At 37.4% G+C, this 23,392-nt stretch overlaps 1 protein-coding gene across 4 annotated transcripts in view; it reads right to left on the bottom strand.

Moving 5' to 3' along the window:
* The window catches only part of GAK (cyclin G associated kinase), a 74,376-nt gene that overhangs the window by 25,360 nt on the left and 25,624 nt on the right, over positions 1–23,392 (bottom strand). For all 4 annotated transcript variants that reach the window (XM_049796297.1, XM_049796295.1, XM_049796296.1 and 1 more), the window contains exons 11-20: positions 22,264–22,387; positions 14,782–14,831; positions 14,536–14,684; positions 11,349–11,471; positions 7,988–8,121; positions 6,525–6,719; positions 5,364–5,481; positions 2,842–2,921; positions 2,296–2,489; positions 245–403 (exon numbers count right to left, since the gene is read on the bottom strand). In XM_049796297.1, the coding sequence (XP_049652254.1) occupies positions 245–403; positions 2,296–2,489; positions 2,842–2,921; positions 5,364–5,481; positions 6,525–6,719; positions 7,988–8,121; positions 11,349–11,471; positions 14,536–14,684; positions 14,782–14,831; positions 22,264–22,387 (1,326 nt within the window). The remainder of the gene's footprint in view (positions 1–244; positions 404–2,295; positions 2,490–2,841; positions 2,922–5,363; positions 5,482–6,524; positions 6,720–7,987; positions 8,122–11,348; positions 11,472–14,535; positions 14,685–14,781; positions 14,832–22,263; positions 22,388–23,392) is intronic.

The following is a 23,392-nucleotide window of genomic DNA, read 5'->3' on the forward strand; positions in this document are numbered from 1 at the left end:
CTGGTTGTGTCCTGTGCCAACTTCTTGTGCCCTGGCTGGGCATGAGAAGCTGAAAAATCCTTGACTATAGTCTAAACACTACTGAGCAACAACTGCAAACATCAGTATTATCAACATTCTTCGCATACTGAACTCAAAACATAGCACTGTACCAGCTACTAGGAAGACAGTTAACTCTATCCCAGCTGAAACCAGGGCAGCAACAAACATACAACAAATAGTTACTTCAGAGGAAAACCTGTACCTTTCCAGTCCAGAGAATGGAAGAAGTTATTTGCATCAGTACTGCTGCTGTGTGGGGATTCTGTATCAGTAGGTACACTTTCTGAAGACTGCTCCACCTGGAATGCTTCTGCTTCATATTGTGCAGTTGAACCTGGTTGTCTAGGCAGCTCTGGTTTCCCTATGAAATAGATTTTAAGCCAGAACCCTTAGAGAAAAACTTCTAAAATACAATCCTGGTCAGAGCAGCTGGTATTTGACTTGCAGACTGACTGCTATAGCAAGACAACTGTATCTAAGTACCTATTACTGTACAAAGGCAAATTCCCATCCTCACCCCCCCATTTGAAATTAGCATTATTAACTTTGTTTCAACTGCAAAAGCTGGTAAGACCCTATCTTCAACTATAACATTAAATTAAATCAGACTCACAGCAAAACACTCAAAAATTCTATTTACATTTGTAGGAAAATGTAATTAACACCTCACTTGTACCAACCATCCCTAAAATATGCAAGAGCTACAAACAAAGCTGCAATAAGGAACAGAACATCAGAAAATAGCAAATGCAGCTACAGAAAAAACCCAGATTATAAAGCCAGAGGAGAACACGGAGCTGTTAAACATCTCAAAGGAGTTAAGTAATACACTGTGTGCTGCAATTAGCTACTTCTTATATTTCTTATTTTACTAGGATCAGAAATCAAGTGACTTTTGTGTAAGACTGAGTTTGGCTGAGTTACCTATCATGTCTCAAACAGGAGGCTTCCTCAAGGCAAATAAGACGACCCCCTAAATTATTAAATGTTCATCCACCGTTAGAAAAGAATGGGATGAATGCCTGGGAGAAAGCTACTTGTCTAAATCTAAATACCAAACTGGTAGAGCACTTTTTCACCCTCCTTCCATGTACTCAGTTGTAGCTTACAGAGATGCTGAAAAATAGTCTGTCTCGGAAAATATACACGAAGATTGTGGTTAATGAAATACTGAAAATTCAATTTTAATTAGGCAAGTTTTATAACACCAGTTCACAGCACTTCTTCTTGCCCTATTCCCTTCCCATCAGCTTTAAGAAACATTTTCAATGGAACCTGAAACTCTTACATTTCATTTATTAATCAAAAAATGCAAGCGACTTAAAAAAATACAGTAATTTTTACAGATCCTTATTATCAATGAAACACCTTAACTTCAGTGAGCTAAGACTTGTGTTCACAGTAAGATTTTTCAAATCTGTATAAACTAAGTTAAACAGAAAATGACCGAAATCATAATACAAAGTAAACACACTCTGCTTAAAAAACAAAAACAAAAAATCCACAAAGACAGCAGCAACTACCTTGTATCAAAAAAAATGTAATTAAGATGTACCATATCGAGAGCAGAGAGTGAGATCTCATGTATGGTGTACTAAAATCACCACAATAATCTCCATCATGCCTTTTATTCTGGAAGCACAGAGAAGGCTTAAGAGCCTTAATGAAAATGTCAAAGCTAATTACTGATACCAGGAGAAGACGACACTGAATAGCATTAACTGAAATTAATGCAGGCATCTACAGATGAAGCACAGAATACATAGTATTAAAAAAATTAAATGTCTGCTGGATCACATTAGGAAAAGTTGAGAAATTGAATTATAACATTACGTGGCTATATATAAGGACCTTGATTAAACCATTTTTAGTTAAGACCATTTGTGAGGAACGCTCAGATGATTTTAGGTGAAGTGATAATGGTGCCAGTTTAGGCAAATATAGTTCAAGACATTTTGCCTACAAATCCTGGCTGTCACAATCCTGTTTGCTAAAATCCTTGCAAAGAGCATATTCATAGCTTTAAAGCAAGAAAATGTAGTGACAGTAGAGGTAAGACAAGGATAATTATAATCCATTATTGAGGGATAATTTATACTCCTTCATATAATGCAAATTTTTAAGTGATATTTACAAAAAACACCTTTTAGATTTCTTTCTCTTAAAGGAATGTCAGAAATTAAACAAAAGCCTCAAACACTAAGTACATTAGAAATGTTATCATGTTCTCTAGTTTTTTAGTAGATTCATTACCAAATTTTGATAAAATCTCTTGTTGTTCCTCACGGGTGGAGAAAAGGATCTTGGGATTCAGTCCCTTTATATTCATGTTATCCCACGGTGGCTGTTCACAGCTAGGTCTGTCTCTGGGCTCCACCTCCACTTCCAGATTGACTTGAAATAAATCAGGATATTTTTCCTGTATGTCACAGGCATCCAGATCATACCTGCAAAGACGCATACAAGTAGATTCTTGATATTGATGGCTAACTAGATTAGACTTACTGCAGTCCAAAACAAACTTTAAAACAATTAGTATAAGGCTTAAAATGTGCTGTATTTGTTTATTTTTGTCCATATATTTTAAACAGGTGGTATTTTGGTACTGAAAGTTTTTTTGTGTCATGAACAAAACCTTCAGTTTCCTTGAGGTGAGAAAACAAAAGAATCTTAGAGCAATCAAAGTCAGCTACTTCCTACACTGACTATATTTCCTCCCCCCACCATACGTTGGTTTGGTAGGTTAAACAGTTTCAAAGAAAACTTCTTCGAGTCTCCTACGAAAGGGTGTCAACATACTTGGCAAATTTCACTGTGGTGGCATTTCGGGGCACAAAACCTGTATGGAACTGAATCTGAAACATCTTCATTGAAGCCATCTGTTGAAAACAAGAAATACAGGGTAACTGCATAAATCCACATGAACAGTATGCACAGTGTTCTGCCTTTAATATAATGCAAAGTATTTGCAGCATTAAAATATTTTAAAGTGCTTGTTTTGCTACCGTTTCAGTTTAACTCGATGTATACTTTATCATGAGAAATTTAAATGCAGTTTGACTGAATGCAGATAAATCTATTACTACCAGAAACGAACCACAAAACCTTGAACCAGATATATCTCATCATTAATCTCAGACTATTAGTCTGTTAAATATTTCCAAACCTTGTTAAAGATGCTGAAACTGCATGATCTTGATTACTTTTCCGAGTAACATACACTCATACACTAAGAGATGTCATGTATAAAGGAGTCCATTCAGAACAGTTTTAAATGTAGCACGTTTAAAAGGACACTTTATAATACATGCAAAGACTTCTTTTTCCTGTGCAACTTCAAGTCAACCATGCACGCCAGACAAAATTATAGGGATTTTCCAAACTGATTCATTGTAACTCTTCAACTTTCCCAACTTTTTCTTCTGCTGACAGAAAAACTACTTCCCCATGCCTGATGAGCATGTGAGAGTCCAGAAAATGCTATTATAGTAAAATTCACGTAGCTCCTGGTCTTGCACAAATCCAAATTACAGCAAACTGGTAAATCTACACTGTATTTGTTCCCTGGCTTTAGCTACAACACGTGTGGAATAGTCTTGTGAGTCCTTATAAAAGCAAGTCATACAGTAATAGTCCAATAAATATATAATAGAATTCAATTATGAAAGCTTTCCTTGTAAATAAGCATTTATTGAACATCATAACCAGAAGTCAAGTAACACGCGAAGCGTTGCCAGCAGGTCGAGGGAGGTGATCTTTCACCTCTATGCAGCACTGGTGAGGCTACATTTGACATCCTGTATCCACTGCTGTGCTCCTCAGTACAAGACGGACATGGACATACTGGAGAGAGTTTCTCTGATCCATCCATCTCCACTCTGAACTACATGTGAAAACCTGAACACCCTATTAAATCAGTTTTCTTAATCCCTTGCTATGCAAGGCATTTCCTAGAAGATAAACTAAATCCTCTCAAATTAACTGTGAGCAAGTGGGAGACATTCACAATGCCCAGCTCTAGGCACTTTACAGCAATATTGAAACACGGTAGTTGATCTCCATTAGAGTTCTGCAGAGAGCTTCAGGGGCAATTTAGAGTGCATAAAACTAAGGACACATTAAATATATTTCCATTAAAGGTCCAAACCAGGATCATCACAAACCCTCTTGATGTTTCATGTCATAATGAGAAAATTTTCACCTTTTCCAATCAGTGAAAAAATGCCAGAGAAACCACATCAAAGAAACCCTACCATCAGTGAAATGGAGATTACACAAAGAGTATAAGCTAACCTTGGCTGAATTTTCCCCAGTTGTATGCCTTCTTCACTGATGACCATGAACCATACACTAGTTATTTTTGTGCGTTATAGAATCATTTCACTGAGCTTTCAGTTTTAGGGTATTCTGGAAGATCTGGCCCATAGCACCCTGGGGACACTATGAAAGTCTTGAGCCTCTGCAACTTGACAAGATTTGATACTCATCTTTCTACATACAAAGCAGAAAAAACATAGGGAAAACCATTTGTTTCAGTAACAGTAGATACATATGAATATGCTTGTTTGCCCCAAACGTATGGAAACTGTCTGAAGAACATCTGGATCAACTTTCACAATGCTCCAAGTTATCCTAAACTTTGCACTATCCCTTCCTATCTTTTACATGGACCTCCAAGTTTAATTTGGGTTACTTATCGGGAGAAAAAAAAAAAAAGCTTCTTTTTTAGAAATTTGAAGATAGTCTTCATCAGCAAGTTTTCTGTGATCTTGCAATACATTTGCATACATAGGTGAATTAAAAAAGGAAACATGCATTCTCCCTTGGAGAACCCGTAAGAAAATCAGCTATAAAAACTCTACCTAGCTATAGAAACAGGGTACAAAACTACATGGATTTTTCTAGCCTGTTTTGTAAACCCAGTCCCCTGGAATTCCACTTTTCTACTGAGTGTATTTTTCCTTTGGTTGCAATTTGTGTGTATGGAATTAGAAACTTCTGGCTTATTGTGCAATTTAACAGATAATAATCACTGCCTCAAAAAACTGGCTAGAGGGTTTCCATGCAAATATAATAACTCACTACTAAAGTAATTTCCAGAAATGCTTACCAAAGCATCTATGTGCAGAGCATTAAGATTGGATATACTTTTTAGGCTTGAAAAGGCTGAATTCCCAAGCACATGAAAAACTCACACGTTTATTTGAACAAAGAATAGCAAATAAAGCCATGTACTTAATGAGATCACAAATACAAGTACGATACAAAACTGCAACAAGAAAAAGCAAATCCTCCATGTAGGCTCTTAAATTTATCATTACCTTGGCTTGTAGTCTGCCTCCTAGTGTTGACCTGGCATGATAGATCACAATGAGAACATCTCCCTGGACTGTTATACCTAGTGGAATTACTGCTTTCCCATCTTCAATTTTAAACTCCCTGAAGAAAAAAATACAACCACAGTTAATTTAATCTAAAAAAAGAAAAAAAAGCTTATCACCTTATGTTTAGTTGGGTTTCTCCAAGGCCTTCAATATCAACCCATAAAAATCTGCTTCAAGTTCTTACTTAGAGAGAAGGAATTTGCTCTGAATGATCAAAACGTAAAAGCTGCTCTAAAAATAACAAGATTAACAGTTGCCTACAGCAGAGCAACAGACATATTTAGACCCATAGTTCTCAAATTGAATATGGGAGAAACATGTCTTCAAGTTGCTGCTGGGAAATGCAAGAGACAGGATATTATGAAGAAAGCTGTTCCAAAGAAAGGTGCAGAAAAACTCTAGCTGCACTGCTGTGGTATGTTAGGACTCGCACCGAGTGACTGTGTGGTAGAGAAGAAAAAAAAAGGAAAATGTTATTATAACACCCCCCAGCTATTTCTCTTCCTGCTCTCTTCAAAGTCATTAAACTCCTTACAGGGCTTGGATTTATAGGAAAGCTAGAAGGACTTCAGTATTCTCTCATCTTTCCTCTGTCTGCGACTATCTACACCTAGCATTACTAGTACCATTTCCAATTCCTCTGCTGTATTATAACAGCAGACACCAGAGCTGTACAGGGGCTAATAAGCACTCCCTTTACAGTTACCATGCCTATGGGATCCTTACTGTTTCTGTGACTGAGACGTGATGTTCAGTTCAGTACCTGTACATGAGGAATCAATCTTCCCATCGAGTGAGAGGAAAGAGGGTCTTGCTCACCTCTGCCTCCCAGTGGCCACTGTGCCACCCCACCATCATCCCCACTTTCTGCAGGAACAGATCCAAGCTGCCATTATAACCATGTTGTCTTTTCCCCATGATTTACCTTCCAAGATCAGTTAAAAGGGGAGAGAGGAGCTGTTCTGTACATTAGAGAAGCTTTCTGCTCAACTGGCACATGCAAAATTATGCTTTCTCCCCACCGTAAGGACTTTATATTTAAGTTAGTACAGAAAAAAATAACGTGCTGTTTCAGAGCAAATCATAACCTGTACTTACTTCATTTTGTCATATTCCTGGGAAGTAGTGGTTACTCTCTCATCTCCCACATAAACTTCACAAAAAGGCCTGCAGCCATTACGCTGCTTACTGAAAAGAGGAACAGGAGTCATGACGATTGATCTGACAAGGATGGGCTTGCTGTGAGGAATGATGGGTTCTTCAGCCATCATGTCACACATGTATTCAATGTATCTGCCAAAACCAAACAGTACTCACTTAGCCAGAGAACCAAATTCTAAAAATAGGTTAACAGGTAGGTGAGTGACTTCTGTTCATATCCAGCCACTGAGCAGTGACAAGCGCTAATAATAAAACACTGGGAACACTTAGCAGCACTTCCAGTAAATGGATTTTCAAATCAGATAGAATTTCACAAAGAGGAAAATTAAATAGAAACATAGAGAAATATTCACAATCCCTAGCCAGCCTCTCAATTTAAGGGCAGCAACACAGTTTCTGTACAAAAGCCTGATGGCTGCATCACAACAGAAAAATATACTGCACAGAAAACTGAACACAGCGCTGCGTATGAACTTATCTGCACCTGTGTCCCACCTTCCAGACAGCTCCAGACGTTGCCTTAGGTTGGTAGCTTTACATACATTAACTTGTAGAACAAACTAGTCACTCTTTCCAAAGGCCTTAAAATGCCAAACTAGGAGAACTATTTATTTCGTATCTTACACTTAATGGATAAAAGTTGCAGAGCAGTTCTGGAGCTAGTAACTCAAAGCCTTTACGTTTATCCTCATCAGTAAAAGTTATATTTAGAGGACCCATTAAATATACTCAAAATAAATCTGTACAACTGCATAATTCGTCATTTATACTTAACTACTCCTTACTTCTCACCTTCCTGTATCTAATCCTTTTTGTAGGAAACACCTTTACTACCAGTGTCACTTGCTACTGAGGCTTCGTTGTTTTAACATCTATCAAATTAAATCAAATATTCAGCTTAAAACGTTTGTCAAAGTATATGAAAGTCACCTCTGCATGCACTCCTTTAAAAAGCAGAAGGCATTCTTACCTAAACAGAAAAGATTGCCAGAAATCGTTACTGGTCTTTCCACAGAACTTGCAGTGTTCTGACATAGTGAGTGAAGCCTATTGTAATAAACTTTTAAAATATGGAATAAGTCTTACACATGTGGAAGAGGATTTTATACTTAAGAGCATTCAAAAGCACTGCATACGCTTGTTTGCATTCCTAACGCTTCTTCACTACAGGTCATATTCAACTCACTTTGAGAAGAACATCATGAGTAACTTAAGGGCTCACAGAATTCAGAACTACTTTCTCTACTCATGATACATCTATTTTTCCAAGTATTTTGCTGTTTGAACACAGACACTATTGAAATAATTTATCATCCTAAAAAGCCTCCTGTATAAATAGTAGCATATTCGTAACTGCATAACTACTTGCTTCAACAGTACCCTACAGACTGATACTGTACCTTTTATGAGAAGGCCAAATGCCAGGAGGACAGCGTTTCATACTGAACATATAAACTGCAGCTTCAGCAGTAGTGAAGAGACGACAGAAACACAGAAAAGAACAAACTACAACAGCAGACGCTGCTCTTCCATCCTACAAAAAAAGTGTAACTTTGTTATTAAACCTAGTGGAAAAAGCATTACAGAAGTTACTGAAGAATATGCTATCTCCTTATTTAATGTTAGTGAAATCCAAGGTCTAGTGCGATCATTAGATCTGAATTTTGTATCTGAATGTGAAATGTTTTCATTCAATTTCCACACAAAAGAAAAGATACTACATATTATCTGCTTGCTCAAATGTCAGTAATTGCTTTACTTTAACAGTTTGAAATTTTCAATTGACATTTACTACCTTATTGTCTCTAATATCCATTTTTAAGTTTGTTTTCTGGCTGCTACCTGAAACACCAGTTCAGTGCTATTTTTGACTGATAACCATGGACTTCTGCTACAAGAGAAGTCCTAAGATTCAGAACAAATAAGTCACACTGAACACCTTATTTTTCTGACTAAGACTGCCTGAGATTTGTGGCAAGCTATTAAACTAAGAGAAGGAAATTAAAACAATGAACCTCTTTCTGCAGGGACCACAGCTACACACATCCCACACTCATCCCTACACTACAGAAGACTGAAGATTCAGAAGAGGTAATGGTTGACAGAACAGAATCTCTCAAGTCTTTTTTACTAACAACATGGAACAGATTTTTTTGTAGTCATTTGGCATGAGTGTGGAAGTGAGGAAGAAGGAAATGTTTTTCCTCAACCTGTTTTAACAGGCATTTCCTTAAAAGCCAGGCTTCTACTCTTACCATAGATCAATGAAAAGGTCTGCCAGCTCCATAACAGTGAGATCTTTAAAGAGCAGTTCAACAAATCAATATTATTACTGCTGGTGTAACTAGCAAGCCCAATGATTTCCAGAAGTCACTGAAATAGTCTATGATTATGTGGGCTGGACCCTGCCTTTCAGTTAAATTTCACACAGATGGAACAAAAACATGGTGCCACCCTGAGAGCCTACACTTAGGACAAAACATTAATGAATACAAGGGAAGAATGGGCCAATACTGATCAGCACAACAAGCAGTGACCTATGTACACTTACATCACAAAGCTACTTCCACATTAAAGCACCATACCAAGGGGAGAAAAATCATTGTACAAAGAGGTCAGCAAACAAGTCACAGCAAACCCTTTGCAACCATGGCATGAAGTCAGAGGACAACTTTACAAGACTTTAAAGACTACTTTACAACCAGAAATACAGCATTCAAAATAAAGACTATCTTATTCATTAGTAAACAAATCTGATGACAGAACCTTGGACTTCAGAAAGAAGTTTGATAAGTTGAGAATGAGAGCAAAAGAAACACAATCATTAAGGCAGCAATAAAAAAAAACCAATTATTGGAAAAAGCTAGATTTTGAGCATAAGTTTTGTCCCAAAGTCTCAAAAAACTAGAGGAGTTGTGTCTAAATTATTTTGAAAAGAAATAACCTTCACAAAATAAATAAAACATAACTTTTCCTCATGTGTGCATAATTATTTTAACTTGGTTCATTTAAACACAGGTCAAATAAAGCTACCTGAAGGAACACCTAAGCACACTGAAAGAGCTGCAGCATAGCCAGTTGCAAGTCTCTTTGCCATTAAGTTCTTAAAGATGTGCAACTTTTCAAGGATGACCATCACTGCATGGCCCCAAATAATTACACAGAACAAAGTGTTACTGCAGATGTCAAGGAGCTACTCCAGCCTCTGGCATATGTGCTACAGTCTTACAGTATCAGCAGAACAGGATACCAGTTAAAAACGGATCCCCATCATTGCCAGTCCAAAAAGACTTAACTGCAGCTAAAGCACAGAGCTGCCATTTAAATCTTGTTTTCAACTGCTTGTTCTCAACTGGATCACTCAAACTACAATGTAAAAATTTAGCAATTCACTGCATTATTGCAAACGTCCACAGTAAAGATCAGAAAAACAGAAAGCCCTACCTGGTTCTGAATCCCAGCCATCTAGAGGCAGTTTCGCCATTACAAGAAGCAACTCTTATGTTTTGTTATCTAAGAAAGTGCATTAGACTAAAAAAATGCACCAAAGTATTCTTTTTAACCTAGATTTCCTAGCTTTTATATCTACAAAAATTTCCAGCTAGATGAATCCAAGACACATATTGCCGCTATCATTCATTTCTAGTAGTTCTGGTATATGCTCTTCACATCACATCTGGCATACAGCCATATATACACAAGCTTACCTCACACCTGAAGAAAAGGAATGAGTTAAGTACCTTAAAGGAAACACTTCAAGGGAAAGATCTTACAAAAACTGGGGCTAATTCTTCACATCTGCTTCTTACCTACTTGACCAATCATGTGATACCAAGATACTGTAAGTATCACTTTAATATAGAATTGTATCCCTAACCTCACAGCAGCACTGAAAATCCCATCAGTTTTCAGGAGCTGACATTAACTGATTTTCTCCTCATAAAACTCTGTTTAAGGAAGTACACTTTGCTAGATTAACAAGTCCTTAGATTCCGATAGTGATATTCCATATAGACTTCTATACCATATGAAAGGACTGGTTTTGAATGCTTTCCAGCAGCATCATACACATTGTAACAACTGTCATGTTTATCTTTTTACTGTGCAGGAAAAGAATGTCAAAATTTTGCATGCAATTCTCTTACACAAACATAACAGTAACCTCATGTCTTCAAGTCTTGAGCATAGTAAATATTCTTTAAATTCATTCCTCCCCCCTTCCCCCTGTTGGACATGAGGTGGCTCTTTGAGAGTTTAACTGCTTTGGGGGGTTATATCAAGGTTAATGATATATTAGAGAACAGTGAAAGTTACATAGCAACCTGCCACCAGCAAAAGCAAGTGCCACCAAAAGTCTATCATAGTCAGTTTGTGCAATTCTGCAGATACAGATTACATTCGAAATGGACAGTAGTAGGAAATGCAGTGTATACCCAGCTGTCACTCAGAAAACATGAACAAAAAATAGAGCAAACACTGAAATAGTAGAGCAGATTCTTTCTCCCAAAGGCTACTTTGCCTTAATCCCTCCTATATACTTACTGCCTTCCATGCTACATGCAAGTAAGCAAGGGCTACACTACTCTACTAATTTGCGTAAGGAGAAAATTTATGCAAATAACTTTGCTAAGGATGGAATTGCCCCCAAGCCTCACATTAAAGCAAGTCAGTAATATTCACAAACTGAGTGGATACTAGCATCCTTATTCACAATTTAAAGCTGGATTGAGCAAAGCACTTCAACTTAAGTCAACTTCTTACAAGGCAGTGCACAATGCAAACATTTTTCTGGTCTTGTTTCAGCCATAAATGCATGTTCTTGCATATGCTATAAAGATTCTGAAGATTTGGTGCTCGTCTTGCTGGCCAGCCACATTCAGAAACCTGCAATGAGAGACAGCAGAGGTGAGAAATGAGATTAAGTAATCACATACATTTGCACAGCATAAACTGTGTATATGAGGCAATTTTACACTTTAATGCCACCTTCAGGTAGAAATCACACAAGATGCTCAAGAAAAGTAGTCTCACCACTTTATAGTGTGAAGTGCAATAAAACTCAAGTCCTGTCTGCAGTCTGCTGCACTAGAAATAACAACTCAGATTACTACCCGAAATTTTCTTAGAGCAAGGAATAAAGTAAAACAGCTTTCAACTTATTTGTGCACATATTCTTAAGCAAAAAAAAAAAAACAAAAACAAAACCAACCGACAAACAAAGAAACAGGAAGACTTGGTTTGCTTTTACATTTGTCCTTTATTCAAAGAGCCTCTTCAGTTAATAATATTCCTTCTGCAATAAGGGCTACAAAACACTACTGAATAATCAGCTTCACTGCTGAGAGTCTATATTCTTAAAATCAGCTGTCCAGTAAGAATTCAGTATATGAAACCTGATCCTTGAGCACATGCAATGCCAAAAGATTAGATGTTTGATAGATGTGACCAAGGAGACAACTTATAAAGCAAGCTTTTTCTATTTCTTTTTAGCAGGGACCACAATTGCTGAATGTGGAAGACCAAATTTTGCTATCAGCAACATGTTTTCTTACCCAGATAATAAAGTTCAAGGGTTACTCTGAGATGAATTACCTGCATCAACTGAGTATCACAAAAAATTCTTATTGAGATTGGTTTTTTTGCAAAGCTCAGGAAAAAAGGCTGAAAGAAATGGTCTGGCATACAAAGTCTCCTACAGCTGTTCACTGTATTCTAGTATTTTAATTAAAAAAGAGGACAGTTTCAGAAAGCATCACTTGAGAGATTTAAATTGTACATTCTTCTGTTAGTGCAAGCTCATGCAAAGTCACCAGTGAACGAATAAAAGCTAAGGCAAGCAGTCCTTTATATTCCTGTTCACCACAGGATTCAATGTGGGCTTCAGTACATCTCAAATATTAGAATAGCAGTGAAAGAATCATATTGCAGCATTATATCTACAAGCTAGAACACAATCTACAAAAGCAGGTGTATTCAAAAAAGCAAGAACTCACTTTTTTCTGATTTACCGTTTACTTTCTGCTCAAACACTAGTTTTGTTACAAGATGTATACCATACAACATTACCTTCTTTTCCTTTGGCTATGTTTTAAGCCCAAAATGTTCTGATCATCAGCAGAATGATGGAAAATGCACAATCTGAGCAACCTATTCCAAGTAGGACTCAAAACTAGCAGAGAATAATTCAAAACTACCATTAACTTTAACCAAGGTTACAGAAATTTGTAAAAGTTTCATACAGATAGTATACAGCAAGCAAGAAAGAATATATAATTTCATAAACACCTACTACGCAAAGTGTCAGAATTAAGAATTTCAGAAGCTGTTCTCCTCTGATCAAGTTTAAGGCTTGCCATAATCATCTTTTGCAGGCACTAAAGAAAAACTAAGCTTCCTTAGCTTCTGTCCTGGTTTCAGCTGGGATAGTTAACTATCTTCCTAGTAGCTGGTACAGTGCTATGTTTTGAGTTCAGCATGTGAAGAATGTTGATAACACTGTTGTTTTCAGTTGTTGCTCAGTAGTGTTTAGACTATAGTCAAGGATTTTTCAGCTTCTCATGCCCAGCCAGGGCACAAGAAGTTGGCACAGGACACAGCCAGGGCACCTGACCCAAACTGGCCAACGGTGTATTCCATACCATGTGATGTCCCATCTAGTTTAGGAACTGGGAAGTGGGGGGGCAGGGAATCGCCGCTCGGGGACTAGCTGGGTGTTGGTCGGCGGGTGGTGAGCAATTGCCCTGCGCATCATTTGTAAACTCCAATCCTTTTACTACTACTGTTGTCATTTTAATAGTGTTATTATCATTATTAGTTTCTTCTTTTCTGTTCTATTAAACTGTTCTTATCTCAACCCAGGAGTTTTACTTTTTTTCCCCGATTTTCTCCCCCATCGCACTGGATGGGGGGGGAGTGAGTGAGCGGCTGCGTGGTGCTTAGTTGCTGGCTGGGGTTAAACCACGACAGCTTCCTCCATGGCTGCTCTCACCTATCACTGAATAATGAAGTTAAGTCAGTCAGTATTGCTCATTGTGCATCTAGATTTCAAAGATAAACAGGGGAAGTTTCCTTAATATATTTAAAGAGTTTGTTTTCCAAGTAGAATAGCTGCCTTTTTTTTGCTTTTACACAGAAGACAATGTTTTGCAGAAACTTTCTAAATACTCCCAGCCAATAAAGTGGGCAGGAATCTACAGTGTTTTGACAAGTTATGATCTGCTATTACTTCCCAGCAAAACAAAGATCAGAAGACAAAATGAATGTCAAAAAGATAAATGTAGACCAGAAGACTTCCAGATTATGGGTAGATCTAGCTGTGCTCATTGATACATTAGCTTGTACCATTCACAGTACCAATACATGAGGAATGTCAGTGTATAGGGACCACACACTTGCATAACCAAAAAACCATCCCCAGAGTAAACAATTTCCCAGTGACAGAATTTATCGTTCCATAAGCAGATATTGATAGCTTTGTGGGATGAGGAATAAATCAGTTCACTATGTCAGCCTCAGTGGACTTTTCAGCAATCTAGTGCTCAAAAGCATTGCTGAAGATTTTTGGTTTGAGGTACCTGCTCCAAATTATCATGCAGAAGGTTTCCTGTGTGATTAAGCTTTGCCTTCCATGTTGAAAAGCCTCTGCCTGAACCTCATACTGAACCAGATGCAGATAAAAGTTGATTGCTTCCCCCCAAAGAGGCAGTAATTGTTTTTTTCAGGTGTGATAATACTTTGTCTTTAACTGATCAGTCTTTAATCACTTAAGTTTGGATTGAAAGACAAACACAATATAGGTTATTCTTTGACCTTATGTTTATACTTACTCTTTTGTCATCTTTTTGATTATGCAGCCTACTTTAACATATTTCACAATAAAAAACTGAAGGTATAACCAAGACATTGTGTTGAAAGACCTTTTACAGAAATACACAAAAACTATACACACCCTATTATGGAATCTTGAAGGCCTGTATGTTCTTGGAGAGAGATTGTACACAGCATAGTGGCCAGGATGTTTAGAGTCCAGACATAACCGCACATCTTCTATGTTATTTTTGATGGCAGATTCTACACCTTCAGCTGGAAAGGACATCACTGAAGACAGAACAACAAACACCAGATGAAGTATTTACTTTTTTCATATATTAAGAACAATCAGAAATTATTCTTAAAACAGACATAGCTATCATACCAGCAATTCTGGAAGTGATGTATGATATATCCAAGTCTCCTTTTGCATAACTGAAACAGAACACATTGGAGTTAATACTATGAAATAGAACCATTCAAGCCATAAGTCTAAAACTCACCACCATGAATAAAGTTTCATTTCTTCCAGCTGAGGCTTGTTACCTCATGCTTCAGACTAGAGTTTTCAGACTAGATGTTGTATTTGAACAGTTACTCATCTCAGTTACTTATCTCTGGCGATTTTGTACAGATGCCTTCAATGTTTCACTCATTCCTCTAGACCCTGCTCTTACTGATAAAGATTCATTGTAGGTATCAGTTTGAAAGCTTAATGAGGATGCATTAACATCTTTAATGGAGGACAACATAATGCTTAGAACAAAGATAATTTGTTAAAACATTACATTTTAAATTATGTAGCTCTGGCATGTTACTCTCTGGCCTAGATGGCCATGCTGCCCAGTTTCCGGATTCCATATGAATAGAGAGAACATGAATCTCTTTCCTCATTTAAATCTTTCCTCCAAAAATTCACTTCCAAAACTCCTATACTAAGCAAGGCCTTACTCATTACTCAGATAGTTATGCATAGTCTTAAAGAGCAGCCTTTTTCAAAAATAATCTACCAGTGATTTTTTTTTTTATTTAGCTCCATTCCCTTCATCTCTCCCTAATCACCCACATTATGCCAACAATTTACTATTTTAAGACCACTATTATTTTTTTTGTTTCTAGGTTATCTGCTATGTAGCAGGACAAAAAAGCTCAAGAAAAAGACTGAAGAGCCTCCAGTGCTAGCCAACACCCCTGACTATAATCACATAGGTCTGCACTCCTGACTGGCAAACTAAGAACAAACCTCACCTACAGAATTTGATTTAGACATCCCTAACTTAAAATAAGTCAGTAGCATATCTCCAGAATATCAAAATATCATCACAACACTATGATGCATGTTTAGGGAATGCAGAGGCACTATCAAAGCAATATTTTCACATTGTTGCCAAGTTTCAAGACACTTCTTGAAAGAGCAGACCTAGTACACTGCACTCAAATTCTGAAACATCAAGAGAACATTATGCTTTGATTCTTTACTGCTTGCTAGTAAACATGAAGGAGGCTCAGGAGATTCATAAAAGATTATTGAATTTACAAGGATTAGGAAGAGTATTTTAGGTAAGGCAAGAACAACTGTTCTGAAAGCACATTAAACAGTATTTATGCAAAATGCCATAATCACTGTCCTAACAACGATAATGACCCAAGGTCTTGAGAGAAATGGAAATCACCACAAGGAAGTTTGAGTTTCACTAGACAAAGCACTAAAAAATTCAGCCTTCAAAAATCTTGCATAAGGAGGTAGACAAAATGGCCAAGTAAACTCTACTTCAAAATTCTTTGCACCTTTGGAAGGACATAACTTCATCATGTAGCTCAAGTGGTAACACTGTTGCAACTGAACTAATTAAGGTAGGCATTTACATTCACAGATAATAATTTCTTATTAAAATTAGTGATGAACATAGTCCTTTATATGATTGCAAAGTGTCAAACGTTATTTGTGGCTTACACCCAACAGCTTCAAGCAAGAAAACATGCAGATCATTCTAATGATATCAACTTTTTTGTTATCAAGATAAAGAATGACCTAATATGATAGCCTGAGAATAAAGAACCATAATCTCTTCAATGCTGTAACACTGAGGTTAAGCAGCAACTTGAAGCCTGTTAAACTGAAAAAGCTTCAGAATGCTTGTGTTGCCTTACTTAAAATGTAGCTGCTAAACTGCAAAATCAACATAAGCACCCTACAACGTGACCTTCCTTGAACTTCATTCTGAAGATTTCAGAGCTTCAGTAGTAAGACTTGAACATAACATACTCTGGTTTTAGTGGAGTGTTTCACATCAAACTGGTAACTGAGATTGCTTTAAATAGCAGGAAGGTGAAAAAAAATGCATATTCTTCACACTGGTAAGCATTGCTACACATTTCAAGATAGAACCCTGTAAATAAATGTAAGGAATAAGGTCTTTCCTTTCATGTTATTAACAGCAGAAATTCCATTTACATAGCAATGTTGCTGGGAGGTGGTAAGAGTAGTACATGCAAACAAATCAAGAGATTGCATGGAGCACTTCTGGCTTGTGATCCATATGGAAAACTCGGTGTGCTTTTTAAGGCTCTAATTAAGCTAAACAGGGAAGTACTTTGACACCAATATTTAGCCACTTTTCTGATGATACCAGGCTACTTCAAGGCTTTTTAGTGAGAAGTCTAGTGGGAAATGTAGCAAACTAAATATGAATTCTCATTTTGCAGAATAAATACCTAAATAAAATCAGAAATTTTAATTAGATGTTAAAAATTTTTCACTGTGTATATGGTTGGCATTATTAATCTTGTCAGAGAACAGCTGCATTTAAAAGCCCATAACTAATATTAAACAAAAATATCATTCCAGCAAATTAAGTTTAAAACAATTAAATTAAAATTAACAATTAAATTCACAAAATAAACTAGTTAGCATGCAGCACAAAATTCTGTAACAGTGCATAGTTACTTTGTATTACTAATAGCTGAAGACAGGAAAGAATGAAGAATGACAGACTGACCAGCACAGCTACAATGTGAGCATACAAACTATTATCTTAGTTAAAAATAATGCTCTAACACTAAGCAGTCTTCCTCCAGACATCTCTATGCTCATAAGAGTAGCAAAACACCACCACTTTTGCAGTTTATTTTTCAAAAGCCAGGATGAAATGCAGCACTGAAGTTCACATCAATCTGTTCCCACTTGGGTCTGCTTCACAGAACTGAATTAATCATTCAACTACCTAGTACAACACAAAGGTCCATGAAATAAAACATTAATGCAGCAAACCAGAAACAAAGAAAGCTAGCAATAAAACGCACCTGATTGTTCCCTAGATTAGATCATAATCTCTTCAGTAAAAGAGAATGTTCTGACAAAGCAAAACAAGAGTGATCATAAGTTCAGCACACTGCTTTCAATACCAGTGAAGACCAGATACTTAAAACATTTTTGTATGTTTTTCGGTAGGGCATCTGTAACCTGTGTGGATGCAGACCTCAATAAGCATAAAAGCTGGTCAAGGGCACAGCAGCATCACAAGCAAAAGGTGGATGAGCTGAACAGAGGTACGTTGAGTCCACATGGCTACAGACTGAGTTATTGGGCACACACAGGTACATCTGCTGGAACAAAGTTCCCTTTGATGCAGACGCTGGTCTGCCGTATTCAGGCCCCTTCACAGAGCAACATGCATCTGCTCCTAAGTGCATGTACACCCCAGTACTTTCTTTTAGGTCAGTTTGTATCAACAGAGGGCTGAACCTCTGCTGGTCTGTGTTCTCTCTCATGTAGCTATAAACTGATTCTGCCTAACCTGAATCTGCAAGCGACTGCAACACCTGCAAGTGAGGTGGCCTGGGGGACAATGAAGATGGCCTTCATTCACTCTTCTGTTCCTAGTAGCCTGTGACATGTGTTTTAGTTTTCAGACTTTATCATTTATAAGGATAAATAAGAGATCAAAATTTGAATTAAGATCAAGGCAGCTATGGGAGAGAAGAAAAAATTAACTTTTTTGTAGCAACTACCGAACAGTAACTCTTCCACTGTAGTTTGGATTCAGTGAAAAAGAAGTCTGTCTGCAGAAAAAGGAAATAACTCCACAATTCAGAAAATCAATGGTAAGTAGGAAGGACAGAGCCTACCTAATGAGATGACAGACTCCAACATGAGGAATGCTTAAGTGTGGTGAGGAAAACGCACGACAAGGAAGAGACATTTTAGTTTTTCCAGAATGCCTGCTTCTCATGTTTGTTGAAGAGTTTTGGAAAGGCAGTCAAGGATGCAAAAGTAGAAGAGGTATTCCCACGTCCCTGATGGTACCAGCTGTAGCCACAACACAAGTTTGTAAAGGCAGAGAATGACCATGATATAAACAGATATGTCCTATAGTAGATGCAAAAAGAGAATTAACACTTCAGCTCAGTTAAAGCATAAATAGTTTAAGAATGCACAAGCCCAGTGGTGGCACTCTCAGCAGCATAGTGAATGTTCAATGCTAAGAACATTAAATGCTAAAGAACCTGAGACTACCTTAGGTTCTGCATAACATTAAGTATGGTTCACATTAATTCATGTTTTGCCATTTCAGTGACCTGTTAAATACAGTTAAGATTCAAAATATTCATAAGGCTTATCAAGGAATAGAAATTACAGAACTAAGGGCTACTAAAGAACATTGGCAAATTACAAGTGGAAGGAGTTTCTCTTTCAGTATTGATTAAATACCAAAAGAAAATAAGTACTGAAGTAACTGGTTCTCACTAGCATAATTATGTACTCACTGAATTCCCTCCTCTTCTTTCACTCCCAAACCCAATGGCCAAATTCACATAGGTAACACAAGAAAACAAAGTTGTATGAAGATAGAGTCCTCTACAAAATCAAGATTTGTTTGTATTAGTGCAAAGCTTAAACAAGAATCTGACAGTCTCACGTGCTCTGTCAACAGCGGTGATACACACAAGTCACCTATATATAAACCCTTATTCAATCAGCCCAGTCCAAAACATCTGTGAGGAACTGATACCCTCATGATGAACCTTGGGACTTCACACTGTCTGACAATCCTCTGTCAATCCATCACAGCCTGTGGAAGTGCTGCATCCCCCATTAGCTGGAGAAGGTCTGTGACTCATTGATCTAATTTGGATATTACAATACTCCCACCCATTAAGAGCTACAAACCAAAACCACAACAAACAGTTACATTCACAAGCTACTCAATTCTAGTAAAAATCCACATGTGATGTTCTGTAATTAATACAAATAACATGTAAAAGTAATAAGCTTTTCTTTAACTCATACTTGGTATGTTCCACAAAACATGCACTAAAATGTCTCCAATAGCAGTCGCATCCCTGACAGAGGCTCAAACACTAACACAAAGTAAAGAGTCATGCCAGATAAGGTTTGAAGCAGTTTGGAGAATTCTAACAGTTCCTTATGTCCCACGCAAATTTAAAGCATATACGATCCTGCCATGGGGCTCTGTATAGGACTGAAGAGCCTCAAGTTCCACCTCAATCATACTTTCCAAGTTCTGTCAAAAAAGGGATTCTAACTAACACGCCAAGCATATTGTTTAGCCACAGAACACTAACTAGGAACTCAGAAGTAGCATCATAACTCTAAGAATAAGAGAGATGCAAGACTTATTTGGCACAGTCACCATAATCTAAATAAACAATTGTAAAGAAGATCATGGGAACTGAACAGCATCTTTTCGGACAGCAAGAACTCACTGTCCTAGACTTCAGAAGCTGCCAGATGAGCTCTGCAGATGCAGTCGGATGTACAGTTACTGTTTTATTCCTTGCACACTACACTTAGAATGGAACCAAAGGAAATCACACAAAGCAAAAAGCCAGACACCTAGCAGGGAGGAGAAATTTAAAATAAGGTGCAGGTACAGCATAAGCCATTCCATATTAAAAAGTCAATTTTAGACAGTCCTAATTGACCACTAGAAAAGGGGAAAACGGCACAAGATGAAATTAAAAAAAGTAATTAAACTTCCAGTGGCCTTTAAGGAAGAAGCCACTTACAAGAGCAGGAAAGGAAAACTTCTTCAAACATAACTGATTGATGGAGGCATAACAATTCATAAAGTCAAGTAGAGACAAGAGCCCAAGAAAGTAAAGTGCAGGAGTGCTTCAGAAGCACATAGTGTACAACCAAAATATAGTACAAGTAAGATCTAATAAAGGAACACAGGCATGGGAAAGTAGGGCTTATAACTTTGTCAAAGGTAGAGAAGAATTTAAGTGTTATCTGTCACAAATGAAGAAAAGTAATCTCTGCTGCAAGACTTAAACCTAAGCAAAACTGGCAGAATTTAAGACAAGGAATTAAGTACCTTCAAGTTTATAAATAGTGTATCTGTCAAAGGCAAGGAATCTGGAGAATATTTCCATGTTTTACCACACAGGAAATTTCGTTTAACAAGACAGAACAAAAGGAACAGAAGTAAGACTGAAGTGGAAGGGAGAGGAAGATCAGTGCCACAGAGGGTAACAGATACAAGGAGGTAAAGAACAGAGGCCTGCAATACAGCACATGCCAAGGAAATAAAATTGGGAGTGGTCACTTAGAAGTTGTAGCTCATCTGTTACTTCATACATGGAACTCCTACAGTTCTGCTAAGCTGCTAACAAGTTACCACTTTCATCATGCAACAGTTCATTTCCCTTGCACACCTCCCTGACTTCTCTTGTGTCAATGTGGTTTTCCTGGGGTGAAAAGTTTGATTCTAGTGTGTCAAAAGCTATAGAAAGCCTAAGGACAAACCAAAGCTGCAAAGATTTTGTAACCTTTAAAAAAATAGAGAACCTGACCTAAGCCACACATAGGAAGTTTAAACAGACTAAATGTAAGAGCAAACAGCTAAAAATGCAGTTGAAGGGTCTACAGAGGTGCAAGATCTACAGATCTAACTTATCTGATCATTACAAATATTTTAGAGCAGCATTACACAGAAATTACACTCAGTAACAGAAAAACATTTTGCAAGCAATAGGCTTCATAAGCCATAGCACAGTATTCCAATTAAAGGCCCACAAACCCTACAGTGAAGGACACAGTTCAGTATTCCTTAGGAGGCTCTTGTTCAGTCATGGTATTCAGCAGTGACTTACCTGCTCTTCCTATAATTAAGAAAAACCTTTTACACTTTTTGATAATGAGTTTAAAAAGTATGAATCATACAGATTGATTAATATTGATCACATAGAGGTACTAGAAACATTTTGAATGGGACTGAAAATCTGATTAGAAAGAAATAATCACAGACTAGGTATCCGAGAACACATACATAGAAACAGGAGAGTATTCTTCCATGTAATGCAGGGCAAAGGAGACAAACAGTGCAGATCCTCTCACTTTGCCTTGAGGGCATAGAATTCCACCTGAAAACTAAACTGGACAGACAAGTCCATACACTATTTCCCCGCAGTTTTTCTTCTCACCTCCATTCCCTTTCCCCTGCTCCATCTTTTTTTCTTCTTTTCTTATTCATGGAGGCCCTATCTACTAATTCAATTTATTCATTCTGAACCATGATAGTCCTAGTCCATACCTCTCCACCCTGCTCCAGCCCCCACCTGCTCATCTCTCCCAAGCTTTCAGTATCCAGAATACAGCAGGTAAAGTAGTACTTAAGGACAGGCTTTTGGCCCCAACATTCTCATTTCCAGTAAATGATTGCTAAAGTAACTTTTGTATTACTATCATTCTTAAAATCTCAGGGCCAGCTACCAACTATTAGAGCTCATACTTGGAAAAGTATGCTAAATTTGATAATTTCTGGAATAAGCTCCTGACCCTTCATTTAGAACTCTCACCAGCACAATTTTTATTTTTTTTTATTTATTTTTTTTTACTCACTTGGCCACAGACTGGATAACTTTAGAAGATGTATCCTTAATATTAGTGAAAAATCGCTCTGTTCCACCCCTCAGAATATCAAAGAACCCTCCATAAGTCTGGTCACATTCCGCAACGGTCAGGCCTAGAGTAGTTAAATAAAAATAATTGTACTTTAAGTTGTATCCTGGAATGGGCTCCACACCAAAGCAAGTTGCCTACAAAGCTGGAAGTGAATGCACATACAGGCTACACCTTGCTGTTCTGAAAGTAAAGCATTTATTTCAAATGGCCAGTACAGCAAAATACTGTCTTTTTTAAGTATCAGTCTCTTAAAGTGCAGCTTATGGTTAGCGTATCTACTTAAGCACCCCCAGTAGAGACATTTTAATATAGGGCTTCAAAAGCAGCTGGCATAATTAAGTTACTTTAAGCACAACATCCCAGCTAGCACAGCATCCCAGCACAACATCCCTATTAATATGATTGTAAACAACAAACAGTACTCATTCTTGTACAAAACAGATGGTCAGACAGCCTTTTGATTATAATCCTATTAGGAAGCTGGATTCTTCCACAGAAATTGATATACAGACAGCATTACTCTAATAAATATTACCCAATTTTAAAAGTTTCCCTGGAACAGTAATATCCTTTTTGTCTCATTACTTATGCTGAATTGCTAATATCAAGCAAGAAATACTGAGCTGGAAAGAAAACTGAATACAGTATGAAATATTCCCTTGATATCTTCTACATTAATTGATATGTTCCATATTCACATATGATATGTGACAAGATGGGTGCAGAAATTGCCTTTTAATAAGAAATTAGATGCAAATAAACCTATCAAGCTTCTCATTTTCTTTACTATATTAAGTGCAAGTATTTTCAACTGAATGAACTCTGGAATATCTATTTTTACAGAATGGGTACATCAGGTTTTAATTGTGTCATTCTGGAGATGTGTTTTGGTTGACTCAATTTAGTACTGCTAGTCCAACTATTGTTTTTCCTCAGATGGAACCACAACTCCTTCTCCTCACCATTAATGTCCTATGGTGCAACCTTCTTCCGAAGTCCTCCCTGCACAGTCCTCCCATAATTAGCTGGGCTCAAGGCAGTGCCAGCTATGGCTATTTCTGAAAGT

The sequence above is a fragment of the Accipiter gentilis genome, chromosome Z (genome assembly GCF_929443795.1).
Source record: "Accipiter gentilis chromosome Z, bAccGen1.1, whole genome shotgun sequence".
NCBI lineage: Eukaryota > Metazoa > Chordata > Aves > Accipitriformes > Accipitridae > Astur > Astur gentilis.